The sequence below is a fragment of the Neolamprologus brichardi genome, chromosome 9 (assembly GCF_056152115.1).
Source record: "Neolamprologus brichardi isolate AB-2024 chromosome 9, ASM5615211v1, whole genome shotgun sequence".
NCBI lineage: Eukaryota > Metazoa > Chordata > Actinopteri > Cichliformes > Cichlidae > Neolamprologus > Neolamprologus brichardi.
In genome coordinates, this window is record NC_142112.1 from 8388359 (window position 1) to 8414995 (window position 26637).

Sequence of the window (26637 nt, forward strand, 5' to 3'; positions counted from 1 at the left end):
CACCACAGCTGATGTGTCTGTCAGTGGGTTTCACACATTGTACTAAAACAGACAACACAGGAAAGTAATTAACAGAAATATTAAATATGGCATTTAATCTGTTGTTAGACTCAATTGGTTTCTCTCAAAATGTAAAAGAACCCACCCACCACTTTAATCACACTCTAGATCTTGTTTTAACATATGGCATAGAAACTGAACATTTAACAGTGTTTCCTGAAAACCCTCTCCTGTCTGATCATTTCTTGATAACATTTACATTTACAATAATTGATTACGCAGCAGTGGAGAGTGGACTTTATCAAAGTAGATGTCTTTCTGAAAGCGCTGTAACTAAGTTTAAGAATATAATCCAGCCACTGTTATCATCGTCAATGCCCTGTACCAACACAGAGCAGAGCAGCTATCTGAACGCTACCCCAACAGAGGTCGATTATCTTGTTAATAATTTCACCTCCTCACTACGTACGACTCTGGATACTGTAGCTCCAGTGAAAACTAAGGTCTCTAATCAGAAGTACCTGACCCCGTGGTATAATTCTCAAACACGTACCCTAAAGCAGATGACTCGTAATCTGGAGAGGAAATGGCGTGTCACGAATTTAGAGGATCATCATTTAGCCTGGAGAAATAGTTTGTTGCTTTATAAGAAAGCCCTCCGCAAAGCCAGAACAGCTTACTACTCATCACTGATTGAAGAAAATAAGAACAACCCCAGGTTTCTCTTCAGCACTGTAGCCAGGCTGACAAAAAGTCAGAGCTCTTTTGAGCCAACCATCCCTTTAATGTTAACTAGTGATGACTTCATGAACTTCTTCACAAATAAAATTTTTATCATTAGAGAAAAAATTACCAATAATCATCCCACAGATGTAATATTATCTACAGCTACTCTTAGTACCATTGATGTTAAGTTAGACTCTTTTTCTCCAATCGATCTTTCTGAGTTAACTTCAATAATTACTTCCTCCAAACCATCAACGTGTCTTTTAGACCCCATTCCTACAAAACTGCTCAAAGAAGTCCTGCCATTGATTAATTCTTCGATCTTATATATGATCAACCTATCTCTAATAATCAGCTATGTACCACAGGCCTTCAAGGTGGCTGCAGTTAAACCTTTACTCAAAAAGCATCTCTAGACCCAGCAGTCTTAGCTAATTATAGGCCAATCTCCAACCTTCCTTTCATATCAAAAATCCTTGAAAGAGTAGTTGTCAAACAGCTAACAGATCATCTGCAGAGGAATGGTTTATTTGAAGAGTTTCAGTCAGGTTTCAGAGTTCATCACAGCACAGAAACAGCTTTAGTGAAGGTTACAAATGATCTTCTTATGGCCTCTGACAGTGGACTCATCTCTGTGCTTGTCCTTCTTGACCTTAGTGCAGCATTCGATACTGTTGACCATAATATCCTATTAGAGCGATTAGAACATACTGTAGGTATTACAGGTACTGTGCTGCAGTGGTTTGTATCATATCTATCTAATAGACTCCAATTTGTGCATGTAAATGGAGAGTCCTCTTCACACACTGAGGTTAATTATGGAGTTCCACAGGGTTCAGTGCTAGGACCAATTCTGTTTACATTATACATGCTTCCCTTAGGCAGCATCATTAGAAGACATAGCATACATTTTCACTGCTATGCAGATGACACCCAGCTCTATCTGTCCATGAAGCCAGATAACACACACCAATTAGTTAAACTGCAGGAATGTCTTAAAGACATAAAGACTTGGATGGCCACTAACTTTCTGCTTCTTAATTCAGATAAAACTGAGGTCATTGTACTCGGCGCTGAAAAGCTTAGAAATATGGTATCTAACCAGATTCTTACTCTGGATGGCATTACCTTGGCCTCCAGTAACAATGTGAGGAACCTTGGAGTCATTTTTGACCAGGATATGTCCTTCAACGCACATATTAAACAAATATGTAAGACTGCGTTCTTCCATTTGTGCAACATCTCTAAAATTAGAAATATCCTGTCTCAGAGTGACGCTGAAAAACTAGTTCATGCATTTATTACTTCCAGGCTGGACTACTGCAATTCATTATTATCAGGATGTCCAAAAAACTCACTGAAAAGCCTTCAGCTAATCCAAAATGCTGCAGCAAGAGTACTGACAGGGACTAGAAAGAGAGAGCAGATTTCTCCTGTTTTGGCTTCCCTTCATTGGCTTCCTGTTAAATCCAGAATTGAATTCAAAATCCTGCTCCTCACATACAAGGTCTTAAATAATCAGGCCCCATCTTATCTTAATGACCTTGTAGTACCATATCACCCTATTAGAGCACTTCGCTCTCGCTCTGCAGGCCTACTTGTTGTTCCTAGAGTATTTAAAAGTAGAATGGGAGGCAGAGCCTTCAGTTTTCAGGCCCCTCTTCTGTGGAACCAGCTTCCAGTTTGGATTCGGGAGACAGACACTATCTCTACTTTTAAGATTAGGCTTAAAACTTTCCTTTTTGCTAAAGCATATAGTTAGGGCTGGACCAGGTGACCCTGAATCCTCCCTTAGTTATGCTGCAGTAGACGTAGGCTGCCGGGGATTCCCATGATGCATTGAGTTTTTCCTTTCCAGTCACTTTTCTCACTCACTATGTATTAACAGACCTCTCTGTATTGAATCATATCTGTTATTAACCTCTGTCTCTCTTCCACAGCATGTCTTTATCCTGTCTTCCTTCTCTCACCCCAACCAATCACAGCAGATGGCTCCACCCCTCCCTGAGCCTGGTTCTGCCGGAGGTTTCTTCCTGTTAAAAGGGAGTTTTTCCTTCCCACTGTCGCCAAAGTGCTCATAGGGGGTCATATGATCGTTGGGTTTTTCTCTGTATCTATGAAGCGCCTTGAGGCGACTTTTGTTGTGATTTGGCGCTATATAAATAAAATTGAATTGAATTGAATTGAATCACACAGGCAAATGGCAACCATGAAGAGGCCACTTGGCAAGCTGCAACCACCAAACACCTGCAGAGAGTAAGGCGACTTCTGAGGAGTCAGCCAAATGGGGTGGACAAGATCCAGGGCAACATCTACACCCTGCTGTTCGTCAGATACCCTGCTGGGACAAGAAGTTGGCCAAAGGAAGCAATAAAGCCACTGACCTTATCATGCATAGAGGGTTTCAATGCAATAAACAGCCAAGTTTATAAGGGTGCAGGCTGACTGAGATTAACTAAAACAACAACAAAGCAGTTCGGTCAATATTAAGATATTTTATTCCCATACCATTTATACTTCAGGATTAAGCCAAATACAAAAAAATAAAAATACAAAATAATTTGTTCCTCCTGTCCGTGTTGTGCAGATAGCAGCTGTTCCTTTATCTTTCACGGAGATGATTCATTCAAATACATCTGTAAATAACCCTGAATGCCTTTCCTTGCACCTTATTTTGGCACTCATTGCTGTTTTCTACTACCAACTTCCTGTTCGGGTGTAGAAGCTTTTATTTTGGATGGGACGATTTCCTGTAAAACTGTTTTTGGCGCAGTTTTCAGTGGCAGTCGCGGGAGTTTTGAAATGTGATGGCTTAACGGAGCCTATGGAGATTTCTTTTGTCATTAGCAGCCCCCTTGATAGAGGCACAAGGTATGGTCATGATATAAATGAGGACACATTTAGATGTTTTTGTGACAGTCGCTGCATTTGCTAAATGTTACGTTGAAACGAACTTCATGTTATAAGGTTTACGATTGTAAGAGTGTGGATTATTTTTGCTTACACGCTGTTTCTATGTATACATCCCCAGCTCTTACGGTGAGATTGATGGTTTGCTGCCATTAAACCTTCAAAACGTCATCAGTAAAGTGTCATTCTTCATTCGGGGGGGTTCGCTACAACATCTTTCATGTCAGTTTTAAGATTTCATATTAATATCATATTTTATCAACAGACATGAGGCTAAATATTGCGTTTCAAGTCAGAAAGGCATTAGATTACTACGGAAGGAAGAAAAGGTACAAATGTGGGTCCCACACATAAGGCAGAACTGGTTCAACATCACCACCATCTCAGCTGCACCTGAGAATACTGCTGATGCTCTGGTGGCAATTCAGGGTCCCTTTTATCACACAGCTTAATGGAAAAATTCAATGACTCGGGTGTATTTGTAAGTGTGTGTCAGAAGTGAATGTGATGAACAAGTGAGGAAAAAAGGGAAGGAAACACTCCAGATTTACCTCAACAAATCCAGAGGTGGATTGACCCACAGTGTAGGGGGAAGTGGAAACTTACATGACACTGTAACAGTCAGTTTACATTTCCCCAGTACAACTTCAGCTTCTTCATTGGTTCATATGTTAGAAGTAAACCTGATCAACCACAACAGGATCAGTGATAAGGTCACATGATGCTACATAAAACACCTTTAAACAGGCTTTAGTAGGTCAGCTGTTTCCTGGGTTAGCTTTCCACATATTTAATACTTTTGTACTCATACTCAAACTGATTCATTCAGTACTCAACAACATTTATCCGACTTCTTAATTTACAAGCATGTGTAAGCTTTACAGGTTTTTCTACTGCTTTTAGTTTGATATAGAATTATTTTTCATGCACATGTGATTAATATACATGATTAATGGGACTGTAGACTGAACTACCCAACAGCACAGACGCAGAGTTGTTAAAGCACCTACAGCTATAAAATGCTACTTGTGCTAAAAGTAAAAACAGGTGAGGCTGTTTTAATGTAACAATAACTAAATATGAAGACAGCCCATCATTTTTATGTTTTCATGCTTTCTGTTGTTATACCGTAAAGTTAAAATACTTTTGTCATTTAAAAAAACAGGATCCAGGAAGAGATGTGTGACGGTGTAATGTGGTTTAGTTTACTACAGTAAAATTGTAAATCATTTTTGTAACATAATTTTTAAACAACTCAGCTCAAGTTTTTTTCCTTCAATCTGATTGTCTCCAATTTTCAGACAACTAAAGAAGACATTAAAAAGATGCTGAGAAAGAATGCCATTCTTTCTCGAATTAAAAATATTTTCAAACCTGTTTCAGACCAACAGAAACAAATCTGTGACCAGATTTTCAATTGTCACTCAGAATCCATGTGCAGTGGACCGAGGGTGGCTGATCAGAACCTGACAGCCTTTATGGAAACACCCAGGGACAGCCTGCATCGACTTAATGAACGGGAATTCAGTCCAGCATCTTCACTGAGCTCTGATGGAAGTTCAATAACACCTCAAGAGAGTCACACTCCCGAGGAGCTCAGGGCTATCCTAATCAGTAGCCTAAAGCCCAATATGTTAGCTACTAATAATATCTTTGTATTGTTTTTGTTCAGACCGATGTTCACAGGCTTGCTCCTGTTTGTTGTTGTGGAAAAATAATTTAAGCATCGAAATGAAAACGATTACAAAACACAAACCCAAACCCCAATCGAATAGAAAAAATATAATTCGACATTGTAAGACAAAAGACAAGAAAAATGCAACATATGCAGCAAAACCTTGATCCCCAGGAAGGGACCTCATCGGCCGCATATTTCAGAAGCTGTTGATCAGTATCAACTTAGTATCAACTTAGTATCAACTAAGGTAATTAAGAGCATTTCTAAACATAAAACATGTCAAACACATGGGCTAAAGCTGCAGAAGACCACACCAGGTGTCCTTCTGTCAGTTAAGAACAGCAAACTGAGGCTACAAGTCACCAAAAATTGACAACAGAAGATTAGAAAAACAGTACCCGGTCTGATACGTTTCAAATTCTGCTGCAACATTTAGAGTTTTGGGTCAAAATGTGGCATAAAAAACACAAACGTCTGCACTGCTACTGGTCTTGCAATGGTTTCAAGGACACTTTCCCAGCACTCTTGGGCCCCTTACTGCTAAATGACATCATTTAAACACCACAGTTACCCGACTATTGTTGCTGAGCGTGTCTATATTGTATGTCTCTGTCCTTTATGACCCCACTGTACCAATCTTTTGAAGGCTGTATCCAGCAGGTTTATGTGCCATGTCTGGTTCCTTGAACATGACATCATTTATGTGCATCCAACCAATCTGCAGCAACTCTGTGATATCACGTCAATATCGACCCAAATCTCTGAGGAATCCTTTCATCACCTTGTTGAATTTGTGCCACACAGAATTAGGGCAGGTCTAGAAGCATCCATTAAGTGCATAAAGGAAGGAAAGTGAATAGAGCTCCGGTTGCCTACCTCTGCTTTTAAGGCCTTATTGTACTGATGGACTTCTGTCATGGCATCTAGTGTCGGGTTATTGGCCAGCAGCCCTCCATCCAGAAAGCGCCCCATTGGTCAGAAATAGGTGGGAGCAGCGCCGCTGGAGCGAGCAGCTCGCCATACAAGTTGTTCTGATATGAACACAAGGATCCATCCAGTGGTATGTTCACAGCACTTCATTATCCCATTTGACATTTGAGGGCTGGTGCTGTAGCCGACAAACACAGGTGATATCTGACGTACCTTGTGGGATGGTGAGAGGCTTGAATGTGGCAGTGGTGGTGTATGGGGCCTCTCTGGAGACGGATGGAGGTCATAGTTCCTGAATATATGAAGCTCGCCTGGATGTCTGTCTGCCAGAGCACTGGTCACCATTACCCTGTAAAGAAAGAAAGAAGTGAAAAGTCATGATGTCATAGTAAACAATTGCATTTCAACCAAATTACAAAAATATTTTTAAAAACAATCTGGCTTCAGATGTATTATTTTAGTGTTTAGAGAGCCATGCTACACATATCAAAGCAAGTCAGAACACTGAGGTCTGAAGTTAAATCTGAGGACTGTTTACTAGATAATTGTCAAAAACTGCCGTTTGAAACCTGTAAACACCAAAAAAACACTAAAAATTAACTGATGTTAAATATGAAAATTTCTACAATAGATCTTCACATTATATTAAAATGCAAAAAATTAAGAGAAAAAATAATGACTAGAAAGTGTGGTGCATTGTGCTGTGAATAATCAACAATGCATACTGTTCCACACTTCATGACTTCATGACATCTCACTAAAAGATAAAATCAAAAAAACATTAAAAAAAACCAAAAAACAATAAATCATGGATCCATCCACTTTATTCAACCTGTTTGAGAGGAAAGAAGCCAAAGCAGAAAACCCCAGACCTCCTCTCCACAGCCACCTCCTCCAGCTTATCCGGGGAACCGAGCTGTTTACAGGCTGACCGAGAGAGGTAATCACTTCATGGTGTCCTGGGTCTACACCTGAACCTCCTCTCGATCATCCATGCTGGACCAGAACACCTTACCCAGGAGGCGACTACTTCAACTGGCTCCTTTCGATGTGCAGGAGAAGCAGCTACTCTGCTCTGAGCCCCTCTAAAATGATTGCACTCCTCACCCTATGCCAAGGAAACGTGCAGCTACTCTTGAGAGAAAGGTGACTTCTGACACCTTTATCCACGATCTAGATCTTTCTCGTTCTCTCTCAAAAGAACAATGACAGACTTAAAAGAAGATCAAGGCTGCATTAACAAATTTCTGGTGCTTTTCTATAGCAATGTAAAGCTGCAGCGCCATCTTGTGGCAGATGGCTGCATAACATTTAGAACACAACAATTTGTCATTCTCTCCGTAAGCGTGACAGGTCGAAAAGTTGAATTATAATAAAACTTTGTAGGAGTGTAGAGTGGGTTCATGTTAATAATCCATTTGGCTTATATCCACTAAGGTGTTCAAGGCCAACTTAATGATTTATTGGTCGAAAATGAACAAAAAGCCTTAAAACTTAGAAACTGTGATTCTTACAAGTGTGCCATTTAACATGTCAACATATAAAAAGTATCATAAAGATTTTAAATATAATGTAACATTTGACCACTGACCCCTTCTTCAATGTAAAACTGAAGGTTAAAGTAATAATAATGCTATTTAGAGCTATTTAAAACTGTTTCTTACTGCCATTGTTAGTATTGACAACATATATTCATGGAATAATAACAGATAAGATTTGAGGCTTCTGAAAATTGTTCGTTCAAACTCACTATAACTCACTCATCCTCTGACCCTCTGCAGCTTTGCGGAGTCTGCGGCAGATCACACATTGTCAGATAAATGAGGCAACTGTTTTACTCATTCCAGGAATCCAGTAGCCACTGGATCTGATTTCATTTATGGTGAATCCTTTTCCTTGGTGTTTTACTTTGTCATGACAGTGAGATATTCTGAGTTTGGCTGCACAATGTTCTTTTGGGATCACGATCGGGTGTTTGAAGGTGTCACTCGTTGCATGCTGGAGTCTCCCTCCCACCTTGAGGAGACCATCTGTATCCATGAAAATGTCCAGTTTAAACAGTTTGTTATGATGTGGGAGCTGTTCTCCTTTCTTCAGCTGTGTTATTTCCTGTTCATACGTTTGACTTTGTACATGTCGAATGATCACAAGTTCAGCATTTTTCTGCTCACTCACTGTAGCTGATGCATTTGACTTGATGTGTCTAGCCCTTCTTATGAGATGTGCTACAGCCTTAATTGCTTTGGACCAGGAGGAGAACTTACTTGGACATTCAGCAAGACTTACAGTGTCTGTGACTTTAGTTAACATTGTCTGTACTTTTCTGACTTCTGGATCTCCTATGGTCAGATCCAGCTCGACAGGTTGTGCTGTGGGCAGTTCATTTTTCCACAAAAAGGAGGGGCCAGTGAACCAGATAGACTTATTTAACTCATTGACAGTTACACCTCTCGAAGCACTGTCAGCTGGATTCAGTTCTGATGGCACGTAAAACCACTGCTGAGGGCTTGTACTTTCCCTGATCCTCTGGACCCTGTTAGCTACAAAGGTGTGGAAACCACGTGCATCATTGTTTATGTAGCCCAGCACCACCTTTGAATCAGTCCAGAAATACTCTTTTGCACCATAACACAGTTCTTCCCGTAACATGTTGCTGACTGAGACTGAAACTACAGCTGCTGTTAGTTCAAGTCTGGGGATTGTGGTCAGTTTAGTTGGAGAAACTCGAGCCTTTGCTATTACCAGAGAGCAGTGAACTTCACCTTTACCGTTTTTTGCCCTCAGATAGCTACATTGTGCATAACCACTTGAGCTTGCATCTGAAAAGTGGTGCAACTCTATTTCTTTAGTTTCACCAAAGTTAGCAGGCAGGTAACAGCGAGGTATGTTTAGCTTGTCTAGATTTACAAAGTCACTTTGCCAACTCACCCACCTTGGCTTGAGTGCATTAGGTATGGGGTCGTCCCACCCGACAGCATGCTGACACATTTCTTGCAAGATTTTCTTTCCATTTAGCACATATGGCGCTAAAAATCCAAGTGGGTCGTAGATCAACGCAACGGTGGATAGAATGCCTCTGCGTGTGGCTGGCTGGACTTTCAGTGTGTTGTCAAATTTGAAACAGTCCTTTTCAATGCTCCACTGGATGCCTAGTGCTCTTTCTTGTGGCATGTCTTTGAATGTCAAGTCTCTTATAAGATAAGAAAAGATAAAGATAAGATAAAACTTTATTAATCCCTCGGGTGGGTTCCTCTGGGAAATTCGGTTTCCAAAAGCACAGCACCGACAGAAGTTACAGAGCGTGAGCAGAATATTATATATATACAAACACACACATATATAAGAGACATATATAAATAAAATATACGAAGGGGATAAACAGAATAAATAGGAATAAAAATGAAAATAAAAGTACAAGTGAATTGCACATTTAAAGTATTGAGGTCAATTGCACCGTTGACTATTAACAAAAGTATTGCACAAAAGGTAATTGCACAGTGAAGTGAAGAGGCACTACAGCTTAGTTGTTCCCCCCTCCTTTGTCCTCCTGTCTCCCCTCCCTCTCCCCTCCAGAGAGGAGTTAAACAGTTCGATGGCGTGTGGGACAAAGGAGTTTTTAAGTCTGTTGGTTTTTGTCTTTGGGAGAAGCAACCTGTCACTGAACAGACTCTTCTGGTTGTTTATGGCCGTGTGCAGAGGATGCCCAGCATTGTCCATAATGTCCAGCAGTTTTTTTTAGTGTCCTTTTCTCTGCCACTGACACCAGAGTGTCCAGCTTCATGCCGACCACAGAGCCAGCCTTCCTGTTGAGTTTCTTTGCTGTGCTGCTCCCCCAGCACAGCAAAGAAGGTAATGTTAATGTTTACAGCACACTCTGATGCAGGTATACTTTGCAAAACAGTGTGATTGTTAGAAACAAACTTGTGGAGACGCAGGTTACCTTTGCGGCAGATTTCTCTGGCTTCTTGTGCCAACTGCATTGCTTCTTTCACTGTGTTTGTGCTCGTAACTCCGTCATCGACATAAAAGTCTTTCTCAACGAACTGTGAACCTGCTGGGTGCGAGTGGCTGTGCAGTACTTCAGTCCATAATTTGCACAGCCTGGAGATGATGCCGCACCAAAAAGGTGTACCTTCATTCTGTATGCTTGAGGTTGTGTGCTTGTATCACCGTTTTTCCACCAAAGGAAATGTAGATAGTCCCGGTCCCTCTCACTGATGTGGAACTGGTGGAACATCTTTTCTATATCGCACATTAAGGCAATAGGATGTTGCCGGAATCTCAAGAGAATGCCAGTCAGATTGTTTATTAAGTCTGGCCCTTGGAGGAGATGATCATTGAGACTTGTTCCATTGTGTCTGGCTGAACAGTCAAATACGACACGCAGTTTTGTGGGCTTTTTGGGGTGGTAAATCCCATGATGGGGGATGTACCATTGTTCACCTTGTGTTCCTTCGTTGTGTACTTCTTCCACGTCTCCTCTTTCAATTATGTCATTCATGTATGCAACATAATCATTTTTGTAGTTCTCATCCTTGTTCAACCTTCTCCTTAAGTGTTCCAGTCTGATCTCTGCAAGCCTTTTGTTGTCTGGTAAGTTTGGCCTTTGCTTGAATGGAAGAGGCATCTCACAGTGTCCTTGTTCGTTTTTCTTTATCCCTTCCTTAAGTTTTTCTAGAAAAACGAGATCCTCTTGTGAGACCGTTTTGTCACATGCCTTTGTGTCCTTGAAATCTGATTCAAGAACATTGATCATGTCCATTGGACTTACAGCAGGCATTTCCTTTACCATGACCCTATGGCACAGACTTGTTTCAGTTTCATTTGACTCTGATGAGCCACCAACAATGCTCCACCCTAGGTCTGTCTGTATGGCAAATGGCTCATTGTCTTTTCCGAGTAGAACCTGTTTTGGAGCTAGAGTTCTGGGACAGTTAAATCCAATGAGTAGTCCAACATCACAACTCAGGAGAGGGGGTATCTGATCAACGATCTCTGACAGATGGGGCCATTGCCTTGCAGTTTCATTTGTGGGTATGTTGTCATAGTTAAATGGGATGTAGTCCTTTGTGTAGGAGGGTGGAAGGTCAATGTGAACATCTGAATTATGACCTCTCACACGTAACCCTGCTACTCTCTGACTTTTGACTGTCATGTGAACTCCCAGCATCGTGGTTAGTTTTAGCTTAACTGGATGGGATGCTGCTTGTAACTGGTTAGTTACCTCCTCACTGACAAATGTGTTGTCACTTTGTGTGTCTAATAAAGCGTACACAAGCTGCTCTTTAGATGGACTCTGGGTAGTGGAAACCCACACAGGAACAATCATGGAGGTACTACCTGATTGACCCACCTTAGTAATATTCAGAGCTGTGGCTGCCATGGTGTCATTTTCTGTTGTTGAAGCGACGTTTGTAGAGCTCTGAGGCCTTTCATTTGCCATGTGACTCTCATTGTGCAAAGAGGTGGGGTGTCGTCCTTTGCAAGTGTCACATTTGTGGTGATGACGACAGTCTCTGGCATTGTGGCCCACCTTTAAGCACCCGTAGCACAGTTTATTTTCCTTCACAAATGTCCGTTTGTGGTCTAGTGACTTCTCTGAGAAGCTTGGGCACTTTGACAACTGATGACTTTCATCTTTGCAGAACATGCAGGCCATCTTTAACCTTGTGTCATTTGACTTAGTTTTTTCTCCTTGTACTGTGGAGACTTGAGTCACAGATCTGTTTGGTTTGGTCTCCCTTATGTATCTTTTCTCCAAGGATGAGCTGCATGAATAGAGTGCATATGAAGAAGTCACAGGATTACATGCAATTTCTGCCTCGAGTGCTACAAACTCTGCAAAATCCTTGAAAGAGGGAAAATCTTTGCCTTTCATGAGAGCAACTGTGACTTGATGGTTCCAACGTGTTGCAAGCCCTTCTGGAATCTTAGTATCTCTAAGCCCTTTACATGTGGTGTTGCTTGCAGACAGGTTGTGAGAAAATCAGAAAAGGCCCGTAGACCTTCTGCATCTTTTGAGTGGATTTTAGGCCACTTTGACAGTTTGTCTCTGAATGCCTTTTGAACAACAAATGGCTGACCGTAGCGTTAGTCAAGTCTTTTCCATGCATCTTTGTATGCCTCTTCATCACTGCGGTAGAACGTGCCCTCAAGACACTTAAGAGCAGGACCAGTGATATACCTTTTTAACAAATGCAGTTTTTTAGCTGGAGATTTACCTTTTTGGCCCACCAGTGAGATGAAGGAAGCCTTCCATTCGATGTAGGTGATGGGATCTCTGCTGAACACGACGGGCACTGGCACTGGAATTCTGCTTACTGCTATGCTGTCTTGAATAGCTTTAGCCAGCTGAAATACATCTGTGGGAGGTGATGGAGTGACAATTTGTGAGTGCAGTTGTTGTAGAGGATTATTGACAGGGATGGATGCATATTGTTCCACATGTGGGTGATATGAACCTGTAGAGAGCTCTGAGGCTGGTTGTGCAAAGCTTTGGTTGATAACAGACATCCCATTGCTCTGTAACATTAACTGACTGTCCATATCAACTTTAAACTCCTTGTCATAAATCTCTAATTTTGCACGTGCTGCTTGCCTTTCCTTTTCCGCTTGTAAATGTTCTAATTCAGACCTTATTGCATCCAATTCCCTCCTGTGTTTCTCTTCCATTTCTCTTATTTTTTGTTTTTGTTTTATTTCCTCTTGTGTAATTTTATACTGAGCTTCTTTTGCAGCTAATTCTGCAACAGCATCGATTCTTTTGGCTGCAATGCTCGCTTCAGATTGGTAACTTGACTGTGATGCAGTACCAAATATGAACTTAGCATGTTCATAAGCTAAGAGCTGATGGAGGCGCTGCCTTTCTCTATCTGCATCATACTCATCTATAGCTGCTAAACGCTCAGATACTATTTTCATAATGTCCTTTGTCACTGAGTCCATTTTGCGCCTTATGACATGGGATGGTTCATTATGCTCTCTATATTCACTGTATGCTTTCATCATATCATTTACTGTCCTTTCAATATCATCAGCCATTTCTGCTAACCGTGAATCTGATAAATCAGTTTTCAGGTCTTCTCTGTATACTCTGACCTGGCCTTTCCAATGTTCATAAATGGTTAGCAGTTTCTTCTCTCTTTTATTCTGTTCATCCCTTTGATATAAAAGCATTTTCTCTGTGGGCACACTGGGCCGTTCTGATCGCCTTGGGAACGTTTCATTAGCTGTTTCATCGGCTTCGCATGTCAATTCCTTTCGTTGTTCCTTTTGGTTTATCTGATCTCCTTCTATATTTTCCATTTTGAGAGCAATTGCTTGTTACCGGACCGTTGCTGTAGCTTGCTGCTCCGTGCCGTGCTGTTACCGTTCCGATTGCAGGAAGCTCTCTCTCTCGCTGCTCCCGGAGGTAAGCTCTTACTGCTCCCGGAGGCAAGCTCTTACTGTAGCGAACCCCCCCAAATAAAGGATGACACTTTACTGATGACGTTTTGAAGGTTTAATGGCAGTAAACCATCAATCTCACCGTAAGAGCTGGGGATGTATACATAGAAACAGCGTGTAAGCAAAAATAATCCACACTCTTACAATCGTAAACCTTATAACATGAAGTTCGTTTCAACGTAACACTTAACAAATGTAGCGACTGTCACAAAAACATCTAAACGTGTCCTCATTTATATCATGACCATACCTTGTGCCTCTATCAAGGGGGCTGCTAATGACAAAAGAAATCTCCATAGGCTCCGTTAAGGTATCACATTTTAAAACTCCCGCGACTGCCACTGAAAACTGCGCCAAAAACAGCTTTACAGGAAATCGTCAACAGCGGCAACAGTTGTGACCATACACTTGTGGGCGTCACACACTCCCCAACAAAAAGAAAATGGCTCCTGACATTTAACCTCTTACCCTTCAACATTCATTATACTCATTACTCAAACAACTCAAATCACATCCCCTTCCCACATACCCACATTCCTTGTGTACTAACATTTATAGATTGGGCAGTTATAATATACAGGGAAGGTCCCTGGGTGTGCACAGTGAGATGTTGGAATGCAATATGGCAGTAAGGGGAAGTAAGGTAACAGGGGATATGGTGACATGGTGTAGTGTGTTGTGTTTGGTGACTCGAGCACTTCAGCACAACTGACTGATGGATGCACCCGGAGAGAGGGCTGGCCAAGGGTATCATATGTGAAATGTGTAACAGGCCGTCGTTCTCTAGTAGACCTTCTTAGAACTGATTCATTAGTCGGCGGGGTCCCGTTAGGTGTATACTGTGCCCTTTCTGAAAGCGGCAGTCCAACTTCTCCTTCGTCGACTGTGAAAGGCACTTCAGTGACTCCTGATTCCCGTACCCTCTCATGTTCCTCCTCTCCCATGTCGTTGTCAAGTTCAGTGCTTTGGTGTCCACCATCTTGTTCCATTCCTGTTTCCCTCAATTCATCTGTGGCTGTTCGTTCCTCCAATACTATTGCTTCTGTCGGCTGAGGTGCTCCACAGTTAACCATTCTGCTGAACTCACCTGTTCCCCTTGAGGGTCCAACAGTATGGTTACAGGTATGTAGAGCATCCTCTTTGTTTCCACTCCTCAAATCATACCTCAACTCATAATACATTGAACTCTCATCGTCATCAGAGCTTGTGTCAGAGTGGGGCTGAAACTCTGTCTCTCTTTGAGCTGGTTTTGATTTCTTTTTCTTTACGGCGGATGGCCCGTCCCCCTTATTTACAGCAGGCAAGTCCACAGGAAGCTCATTGACAAGATGCAATCGATTGCGATGCAGAACACGCACTTTCTTCCCCTTTGCCTCTGAGGTCACTCTGTACACTGGGCTGTCATTGATCTGTTCCTTCACCACATAAATGGTGTTCTCCCAGTAGGACCTTAACTTGCCAGGACCACCCCTCTCAGTCAGGTTCCGCACTAGTACTCTGTCTCCAGGTTGGAGTACCACTCCTTTCAAGTGCCGGTCATAGTGTTTTTTCCCACGATCACTTGACTTTTGGCTGTTTCCAGACGCAATCCTGTAAGCTTCAGTCATTCGTTCTTTCCATTTCTCAGCATAACCTCTTGCAGTTTGTGGCTTTCCATCAGTAAACAACTTGAACAGGAGGTCTACTGGCATTCGTGGATGTCGACCAAAAAGCAGAAAGAATGGTGAGTAACCCGTAGCTTCATGGCGCGTGCAATTGTACGCATAAACCATCTGTGGGAGATACTCTCTCCATCTTTCTTTTTTTTCTTCACCCAGGGTCCTCGGCATCTGCAAGATGGTACAATTAAAGCGTTCAGCTGGGTTGCCCTGAGGGTGGTACAGGGTTGTTCGAGAGTGCCCCACATTGCTCAACTGTTGTACAGTCCGGAAAAGCTTGTTCTCAAACTCCCGCCCCTGATCATGGTGCAGCCTTAAAGGGTAGCCAAATCTGGGGATATAATCACTGAAAATCCTTTCAGCTGCAGTTTTGCCACTCTTGTTGCGGGTTGGATAGGCCTGGGCATACCTAGTAAAGTGGTCTACTACAACTAGGATATACTGATATCCGCCCTTGCTTGGCTCTAAGTGGAGGTAAACGACTGAAACCAATTTCATTGGTGAGCTTGTGGTAGTGCTGGACATGGGAGCTCGGACATGTGTCACCGGTTTCTTCTGTTTGATGCACGGGCACTGCCGGGTGACATAGGCTTCGATGTCTCGCCTCATGTATGGCCAGTAGAACCGTTGCCTCGCCAGGCTGAGAACTCTTTCTACCCCGACATGCCCCATGTCATCATGCAGATGTTTCAGGACCAGGGATTTGAAGCTAGCTGGTAAGACTAGTTGGCGCTTTTCTGCAGTCTTACGATACAGAACTCCGTCTTCTAAGCTCAGCTTTGTCCACTCATGCATCATTTTCCTTGCAGGACCTCTCACATTCCGTCTCATGTCATCTGTCAGCTTTTGATCTGAGTCTTTCATTTTCATGATCTCACCTATCGCAGGGTCTGCTCTTTGAGCCCTTTGTAGTTCATCCAAATTAATGGGCGTGACCTTTTCTTGGATTACTGGTTCAAGCTGGTCACCTTGTGCTAGAGCCAGAGCAGCGATCCATGCGACAGCTCCATGCTTGCCTGCTCCACATCCCTCCCAAGTAGCGGCAACAGCTTCTTTGGAGAGCTCTTTTGTACATTCAGTGACGTATCTGTCAATGTCAAGGGGACTCCTCGACAGGGTGTCTGCGTCAACATTTACTTTGCCAGGTCTGTACCTTATATCAAACCTGAAATCTGATAGCTCTCCCACCCATCTGAACCCAACCGCATTCAACTTGGCAGTACTCATGACATAAGTTAAGGGATTGTTGTCTGTGTAGATGGTAAAATACGGGGCATAGAACAAGTAATCCCTGAACTTCTCGCAGACAGCCCACTTGAGGGCGAGAAACTCAAGCTTACCCGAGTGGAGTCTGTAATTCTCTTCAGCCGGTGTCAGTGTTCGGGAGCCGTATCCAATCACTCTTAGCCTCCCATTCTGATGTTGGTAGAGAACGGCCCCAAGTCCCTTATCAGATGCGTCTGCATGAAGGACGAAGGGAAGCTCAAAATCTGGGTAGGCAAGTACAGGGGGGTTTACCAACATATCAATCAACTTACACAGGGCACCCTGGTGCTTCTCTGCCCACTCAACTGGTGTTTTGGATGGTAACTGTGCACCTTTCCCCTTCTGTCCTGTAACCTTCCCCAGAAGATGCTCCTCTTTGGTTTTCTTGGGTTGCAAAAGCTCATAGATGGGTTTTGCTGTTCTTGAGAAATCCTGGATATATGAGCGATAGTAACTCAGGAACCCAGCGATCCTCCTCACATCTCCCACTGTGGCAGGTGTCTCCTTTTTCAGGGCGTACACTGCCTCGAGATCTTTTGGATCAATGCGCCCAACATACCTCACTTCTCTTTTAAATAGGTCACATTTTGTCGGCCGGAGTTTGACTCCGTATTTCTGCAGGGCTCTCAAGACTTTCCTCAGCCCTTCCACATGTTCCTCAAAAGTCTTGGCGTAGCACAAGATGTCATCCAAGTATGGGATGCAGCACTCATCCCGAAGGGGAGACAGCATTTCTTCCATACTGCGTTGGAATGCAGCAGGTGCGTTGGTAAGGCTGAAGGGAATTCACACCCATTCATAAAGGCCCCAGGGGGTGATGAATGCAGTCAGATGGCGGGATCCTTCTGCTATAAAGCCCTGGTGATAGGCTTTTCCCTGGTCCAAAATGGAGAACCAGTTGTAACCCCCTAAGGTGTCAATGAGGTCCTGGATTCTTGGTAATGGGTGGCGATCAGGTACTGTGCACTGGTTCAGGAGACGGTAGTCGATACAGAGCCTTAGGGAGCCATCCTTTTTCTGCACGCAAACTATTGGCGCAGAGTAAGAAGATCTAGACTTTACAATCCATCGTCTTGCTAGGAGGTCCTCAATATACTCTTTAACCTCCTTATAGAGAGGTTTTGGAATTGAGGTGTACGATTTCTGAATTGGGGTTGTGTCTTTGAGTGTTATTGTCATTTCCAAGCTGGGAATGCACCCCATGTCATTCTCATCACGTGCAAAAGCCCCTGACTCTTCCCTTAACATTTTCTTGGCAACAGTTTGTTGGTCTTCAGTCAGGTGGCTAACATCAACAGGTGTATCCCATTCCTGTGTTGCTTGATCTTCACCGCACCGCTGGGGTATTTGAGATACATCAGTGTCGACATCTTGAGTCACTTTGGGCTCACCGAGGTTTGGTAAGTCAGTTTGTACGACTCCTGCTATTGGTTCAATAGTTCCAAGGGCTGCTCTGCCGGTGAGGGTCACATCGTGCTTAGTGTGGTTGCCAATAGGTACTTTGACATATGGGACATCACAAACTTTGAGGAGGCTGTTGCCAACATCAAGCTGTTGCAGTTGTGGGTTGCTCTCAGTTGGTTCAAAGAGCACGAGGGGGGTGGACATGTCAACTGTAGAGGAGACTTTACACTTAACATACTTAACTTGACCAGCTGGGATTACTACATCGTGCAGGCCCACTTTTAGGACACTCTGGCTGACCCCGTTATCACTGGTAAGCTTGGTCTGGATGAAGTTGACCAGTGCCGTCGCTGTGTCATCCTGGAGGTTCATTGCGCTGCGCAGGAGGCTCACAATGGTGGGTATGAGGTTTGTACTAGCATTTGGCCCCAGTATCAGCTGTTCAATTACATTGAAACTAATCAGGGGGCAGTCCATGGGCACACTGCTTACTAAAAAGGGGACTTAAAAAGGGGACGTACAGTCAAGTTTGGGTCACTATTCTCTGGGAGACTCACCATCACGCCCACCCAGCCGTTGTAGAGTAATGGCTGGCCATTAACACCAAGCACACTAAGAGCCTTATCTCCAATAAGTTCTGTCAGTGGCCGGAGTTTGTGGTCAGAGAGGTAGGTTTTTGCCCACTGGCGATCAATGACACTCACTTGTGCACCCGTGTCCAATAAACAGTCCACTGCAAAGCTATGAATGTAACACTTGATTTTACATTTTTTTTTCCAACAAGCTGTGCCACTCTCTCACTTGTTCCTGTGTCTGCATTTTTCATTGGAGGTGTCGCCCAACTACTCCTGACATGAGCAATCTCTTCTGAGCACGTACCTGGTGATTTTGGGTCTGGCTGTCCACTGGTTCTGGGAGTGTGTGTATCAGCAGGAGGCCAACTAGAGCTTCTGGGTTGGCTTCGTTTGAGACATCCCACTGCCCTGTGACCTGTCTCCCCATAGATAAAACAATGAGTGCATGAAGTAGCCCCACTTTCAATACACTTTGGACAGCCGTACTGTTTTGCAGTTTGTCTGGGCTTCTGCTTTGGGTGTGCACACTGACAAGTAGGTTCACGAGCCTGACTGGCTGTGAGAGACTCCACTTTGGTGTTGAGTACTTTTTCGATGACAAAGTTATACACAACTAAATATTAAAGCAAATATGCTTTAAAATGGGTGTTTTGGCACTGGAAGTGACTGATAATATTTAGTTGTATATTACTGTGATTTTATAGGAGACGGAGTGGAAGTCACTTAAGTGAATAGTCTCCAAAACCAGTTGCGCTCCTTTTTCTTTTTTGGTTTTTCTTTTGGCACTTGGTCATCTCGGGCCTCTGGAATTTCTGGTTTGGTAGCGCTGGCCTCCTCTTTTTCTGGCTGATTCTCCTGGAGTGTCTCATTTTGGGCTGGAGAATTTTCAGGATTGGCAACGTTGGACTGGTCTTCTTGCTTTTTTATTGTCTCTTGCAGAGACAGCAAAAACTCCTGAAGTGTGATCTTTTCTTCCTCTGTTTGCCCGAGTTGGTTGCGGATTGTTGTGTTCTCCAGGTTTTGCTCCACGATTTCCTGGTGGGAAGCTTTGGTTTTCTCCAGCTCTTCTTTTAAATTTTGCACCTTCAAATCATTTTTTTCACAAAGAGCCTCACTGGTGCTGCGTTTGTCTTTCAGCTCAGCGAGCTCACAGTTGGCTCTTTGTTCCTGATCTTTGCACTTTGCAACTTCCTCTTCAAGATTCTTTTGAGTTTTGAGGAGCTGCTCACGGAGTTGTTTGATCTCTTCTTGTTGATTTTTGCACTGAACCTCCAACTCAGCTTCTCGAACAGTTTTTACGTCTGTAGAGTTTGTGTGTGGAGCTTCTGCAGTTTGTGTTGAAGCGTCCACACTCAGCTCTGCAGCTGTGACAACTGAGTTGCTGTCTTGAACAGGAGCCTCACTTACCTCAGGGGTGAAGTTCTCCTCGGGTGTCTTTCTACGAGCCTCTTCCAGCTGTTTTTGAAACTCAAGGATGGTTTTTTGAGCGTTTTGTCTGCAGCACTGTAGCTGCAGACAAACCCAATCATTCTGAGTTTTAGCTGCAGCAGCTTTGTGGTTTGCAGTTGTCATTTTATAAAGATTGGTTTTGCACATGTGCTGAGCCTCCTGCAGGTGGAATCTCAGCGCACCCAGTTCATCAGTCTCATTGTATGGACGACTGCCATCATTTGGTGTTAAGTGAGGCTGTGGCTGAGGTGGCCCATCGTTGGTGTTATGGTCAGGATGGGGCTGATGTGGCACAGGCCCTCGTTTTGGCAAAAACCATGGATTTTGCCAGTGTTGCCCAGGCCCATTATTGGGTTTAAAGTGGGCATTGGGCTGATGTTGCACAGGCCCTCGATTGGGTCCAGAGTTTCTGGCTCTGGGGTTTGGGTTTGCATTTTTCTTGTTTGCACCCTTTGGTTTGGCAGCATCAGATGGAGTACCCTCATTTGGTGCCTTGTTTTTCTCTCTTGGGTTTGGGTTTTGCTGCTTAGGGCTAACAGCGGCCGATGAGGTCCCTTCCTGGGGATCACGGTTTTGCTGCATATGTTGCATTTTTCTTGTCTTTTGTCTTACAATGTCGAATGATATTTTTTCTATTCAATCGGGGTTTGGGTTTGTGTTTTGTTGCATACACTTAACGTGTCAAATCTTTGTCTAAAGGTTGGCTCGTGGTGTGTTCCTATACAGTTGCACAGTTCTGAGACATACTGAGAGCACGCTGGTGTCCTACTTAAGGACTTTTGAGAGAATGTTATTGCTCAATTTCCCTTTGATCCTTTGATCTGGAGTGTGATGTCAGGGAGTGCAAATGGAGTGTGATGTCACCCACTTAGAATGCAAAATGTGATGTCATCAACGTAGCAGAGAGTCTTGTTTTTCTTTGAAATAGAATTCTACCAAACTGAAATAAAAGTCTTTAACTTTGTACGAGATGTTAAATTCCCAATCGAAAGGCCAAATACCCGAGAACTTCAGGAGAAGATTACACAAATAGCTCAGAAGCTTCAACAAATGCTTCAGGATCAACATGTTTTCTATATACACCTTTGGGATGTTGCATCTTCAAAAAATAAAAATGAAATGACTGAGCCTCACACAGGAATATTGCTGCTACTTGTTTACTGAACCTTCTCTTAGCCACATGTTCATAACATCAGTGTCCGTTCACTGCCTCCTGCAGGACGCTCTCTTCTTCCACTGTCTTACAGAACCGATACTGCCTCTCCTGGCATTACCAGTGTAACAACACACTATGTCCTTTATCACACTCATTCTATCTGTCTGTTTCTTCAGATGAATAACATGAGCTTGTATCTATGTATCTGTATCTATGAATAATAAATGTTTTCCATACCAATATATTTATATAACAAATATTTTTTTACGATACCACAAAAAATATTTTCCATTCACCCAAACAAATTTGAAAAGAGCCGTTTTCATATTAATTTCTGTCCCAATGCAAAAAGAAATATGTTCAAAGCTTCAAGTTTAAAATGAAATAATTTTATTTAACACTGCCCAGTTGGAGATTTGCTATATTGTATAGTATTAAACTGTAAGTCTGAAATAGGTCAGTTTTAAGGGGCATTAACTCGGGACAAAATAACGTATTTGCTTTCTGTGTCAGACTCAAAGTGATCATCACCACAGGGATGTGTGCATGAGTTAATGCTGTAGAGGAGACAATGATCAGGAAGAGAACTGCTGCCACAGCCGCTCCTTAAATACCTGGTCTTGATGAAGGGGAATGACAAATGTGATGGAAAATGTGTGTTTCACCTCCTCTAACCTCTGTGTACTATTGATATGTATTTGTAACTTTCTTGTACAAAGTTGTAGTTGTTTTTCAGTCTTCATAAACTCAATTCATGGTATAACAACAGAAAGCACAAAACATAAAAATGATGGGCTGTCTTCAGATTTCAGTTATTGTTACATTAAAACAGCCTCACCTGTCTTTACTTTTAGCATAAGTAGCATTTTCAAGCTGTAGGTGTATAAGGTTTTGCTCTCTTTAACAACTCTGCGTCTGTGCTGTTGGGTAGTTCAGTCTACAGTCCCATTAATCATGTATATAAATTATATGTGCATGAAAAATAATTCTATATCAAACTAAAAGCAGTAGAAAAACCTATAAAGCTTACACATGCTTGTAAATTAAGAAGTCGGATAAATGTTGTTGAGTACAATGTACTTTCCTCTAAGATATAGGATTAGGATTAAACTTTATAGTCATTACACATGTATGAATACAGGGTAACGAAATACAGTTTGCATCTAATCAGAAGTGCAAGAGTAGCAAGAGCAATGCATTTTTCTGCATCTTCTTGTTTGTACCCTTTGGTTTGGCAGCATCAGATGGAGTCCCCTCATTAGCACCCCCTTATTTATGGCTTGGGTGCTTTTAAAGCCAAAGAGAGACACTGACTATAATGGAAAATATAAGTCTTGATGCTTACAAGGAGACGATAACAGATGTAGGTGTCAGTAGTAGAAGTACACATTTAGGTGCCCTTGACAGTAACCATATCAGTATAAGGGTTAATTGTTTTGTTTTTTGTTTTTTAATATATCAAATTCATTTTAGTGGACTGGATGTACTTCAACACAAATTGCCAATGTATATATATATACATATATATTAGGGGTGCAACAATACTCGTATCGATATTGAACCGTTCGATACAGTGCTTTCGGTTCGGTACGCATATGTATCGAACAATACAAAATTTTTAATTTATTTTATCAACTTTCCTTCTGACGATGCTGTCTGTGTTGAGCGCTCAGTGGATCTGCGCTCGACAGTGCAGCCTAGGCGGAGTAGTCGAGCGCGAGACAGATAAATATGAAGGCATGCCGGCTCGGACGTCGCCCGGATCAACAAGGTCCGCGTCAGGTGTTGAGGAACCAGGGCACCCTGACGAGAAGTGGGCTACTGGAACAACAAGGCATCGGTGGGCAAGAGACGAAAACAGGGCGTTGTTGGAATGCTACTACGCAAGTAACCCCGGCGAAAGGGGCTACATGAATAAAGGAACATGAGAAGCTGGAGAAATACCAAGGGCTCAGAGAAGAGCTCGAGAGGATGTGGAGGGTGAAGGTATTGGTGGTCCCCGTGGTAATCGGAGCACTAGGTGCGGTGACTCCCAAGCTAGGCGAGTGGCTCCAGCAGATCCCGGGAATAACATCGGAGATCTCTGTCCAGAAGAGCGCAGTCCTGGGAACAGCTAAGATACTGCGCAGGACCCTCAAGCTCCCAGGCCTCTGGTAGAGGACCCGAGCTTGAAGGATAACCCGCCCGCAGGGGCGTGCTGGGTGTTTTTATATATATATACATATCAAATCAAAGCTAAATGTATCACCTCATCAGGAAATGCGGGGACACAGTGGTGTGCCAGTTTAAGGCAATGATATGAATGCGGACTGTTGCTGGGCCACGTGCACCCAATAAACTAACTGTGCTCCCTCAGATGAATTCTGAGTTACACTAATTCATATAATTTTGGTGCTGAAAAAACTCAAACACCCTTGTTGCTAAGACATTATTCCAGTGCAAGTTCAGATTTTTTTTATAGCGCTTTTACTAGTCCCGCCTAGGAACCCCAAAGCGCTTTACACACCCAGTCATCCACCCATTCACACACACTGGTCGAGGCAAGCTACAGTCGTAGCCACAGCTGCCCTGGGGCAGACTGACAGAAGCGAGGCTGCCATATCGCGCCATCGGCCCTTCTGGCCAACACCAGTAGGTGGTAGGTGAAGTGTCTTGCCCAAGGACACAACGACCGAGACTGTCCGAGCCGGGGCTCGAACCGGCAACCTTCCGATTACAAGGAACTATGCCATTCCTTGTGTTGTCTGCCAAAACTGATGTCACCAAGTACCCTTGGCAATCCATGGGTATACGTTTGTCACGACTGACTTGAGTGGCTGAGTAAGTTTCAGGGTTGCTAGATTAAGACAAAAACTTTAAACTGGAAATCCCAAAAAGTTTTCATATTTAGATGATCAAGACTTAAAATGGAGAGTTCAGTCACTTTGATGTTGATGTGGTTCTTTTTTGTTCTCACATGTTTACACTGAATTGCTTATCATTGCTCGGGTTACCTCTTTGAAAATCTTGGACAAAATGAATTTTGGTAAATGCTAAATGGACTAATTTTGTTATGGCGCTTTTCTACTCTCCTGGAGCACTCATTCACACCCATCCATACAAGCCCTTTTTATGCTTAAATGCTTTCATTTTAGCATCAGATATAAAAAACATCTGGCATATTTTTATGATATCAGTGATGCATCAATTCAAATTAGAGTCATCGATGTGGATTCTGTTCTCAGTTGTTTTTATGGATCTAATAAAGTCTAATAAAGTTAACTGCAAAAATGAAAAGGATCCCCACTTTGAGCGAGTACACTAGGTTTTGACTATTGAGCGATGAATCAATGATTAACAGTTCATGGAAGAATATGTGTCATAACCAACCTGTTCTACCCTAATTATGGTATCAACTAAGACTGGGAGGTATGTTATTTGTACTTCACCACACTTCTCTGTCATTTGTAAAAAAAAATGCTTGTTAACCTGTTGACAATGTTTTTCAGCAAATGCCATGAAAAAGTTGTAAAAATCAGTCCCTCAGCTTCTGATAAACAGCACAGCATTTCAAATTATGTGAAGCCAAATAAAAATTGGTGCTCAAACGATAAATGAGAGAAGAGAGCAGACTTCAGCAAGGCCTCAAAGAGATGTTCTCATTGATGTCCAAAAGATGATGTTCTCATGGATGAGTAACTTGTCTTTGTGCTTTTGTAAAGGGCTCAAATATTGTTATGTTGAAAATATGCTCTCATGCTGTAAAATGTGTGTGATATAGAAGCTGGGAATTGTATAAATGAGTGTGCTTCTCTGGTGACTCTGTCTATTCAGTGGACTATACCTGTCTGTATATTAGTGATTTCCGACTCTTTGTAGAGAACCGGCTCTTTTGGCTCCGAAACGGCTCTTCAGGTTGTTTTGTTGCTTTAATTAATTTATTATTAACAATAATATAAAATTATGCACAAAAGGAATTACTAATGTAAAAAAAGTGGTTTTATTTATATATGTTTATATATAAATACATGCGGTGGCCCCCAGAGACAAAACACGTACAAACTCCAAAACACATTTCTAGCTTTAACTGAACTTCCAAAACAGAGCTACTAGATCACTTAAATTACACAATTGAAAGCATTTGTGTATTGTTTGTGTATTTACACACAAGCACTCATATATATTCAAATAATTTTAAAAAAAAAAGTTCATTTACCTGTTACTACCACACACCAAATCCGGTCGTTGGTACTTGCTGGCTTGTGTAGCCACTAGGTAACAAAAGCTCAACACAGCGCCCACAGCATCCTGGAGCACTTCTGTTGACTTTTGTACGTGTTTTGGAGTTTGTACGTGCCTTGTCTCTAGGGGTCACTGTAAATATACTTTTATTTATTCACTCCACATAAAATGTAATAAATAAATCATATAATACAAAAACCAACTAGTCACAGTTCAACTTTTACCTATTTAAATTTTCAGTTTTTTCCTTTTAAACAAATTTAAAGTGAAACAACACAAAACACTGCAAACCACAACACAATTAAATAGAAATTAAAATATGAAAACAAAAAGAAGATGCACATTCTCTGTCATATGGGCCCGCATGAATAAACTTTCTGAATCCTTTATCATCCGCAACTGAAAATAGTTGTGGATGATTACTATACCTTTCTAATGTGATGTTGTCCCTGGCTCTCTCTCTCTCTCCCTCTCTGTTCCCGAGCTACTGCGGCTGTAACTACTGCCCCTCCCCCTCTGCCCAGCGCAAAGCACAAGGCTCGCATGCTGAGTGAAGCGGAAAAAAAGGGTGAGAGAGAGAGAGGGTGAGAGAAAGAAAAAAAAAAACCCCATGGCTCGCGATAAGGAGCCGGCTCGCCTCGTTCACGTCAAAGACCCGGCTCTAAGAGCCATTTCGTTTGCGACCGACACATCACTACTGTCTATACCTGTGGTTCACAGGCTTCTCTCTTGTTTTCCATGTTTATAGACATTTCAGTTGACTTTAAATTACTTTCCCAAAGCTCAGTTGCTAAAGGGCTTATGGTAGCCTAATTGAAGATATAAGTTTATAGTATAAGTTAATAAACGTACCTTGTCCCCGATCACTGACTGGGGCTGATCAAAAGGTAGAATGATGTTATGTATATCACTGATTACTGCTGTAAGGTTTGGGGTGTTTTTGCACTTCCACAATGAGCGAGTGAGTTTGCTTGAGTATGATGTTGCAGTAAGGGCCAATATAAAGCTTCAGGCAAAGAAACAAAGAGAGAAGCAATATTCCACCTAACTAAACCAAGGATTTCACATACACATGTAAAAAAAACTTGCCAGCTTTTGTTTGGTTCTCCTCTAAAATTTTATTTTGGACAGCTTATATTTTACAGCTTATATTTAGTGAAAGCAGTGAGAACAGGCACTGCAGACATCGGTTTTCTTTTGTTCCACAGCAGGGTCAGT

The 26637-nt window shown here is 42.4% G+C and overlaps 1 protein-coding gene across 1 annotated transcript; it reads right to left on the reverse strand.

Moving 5' to 3' along the window:
• Nucleotides 1–19191: 19191 nt before the first annotated feature.
• On the reverse strand, nucleotides 19192–20889 carry LOC148101160 (uncharacterized). Its single transcript, XM_087845571.1, has one exon. The coding sequence runs from the start codon at nucleotides 20631–20633 to the stop codon at nucleotides 19317–19319; it is 1317 nt and encodes a 438-aa protein (XP_087701697.1). The 5' UTR covers nucleotides 20634–20889; the 3' UTR covers nucleotides 19192–19316.
• Nucleotides 20890–26637: the final 5748 nt, after the last annotated feature.

Coding starts and splice junctions, on each gene's coding strand:
- LOC148101160 (XM_087845571.1), bottom strand. CDS start 20,633: ATGCAACATATGCAGCAAAACCGTGATCCCCAGGAAGGGACCTCATCG.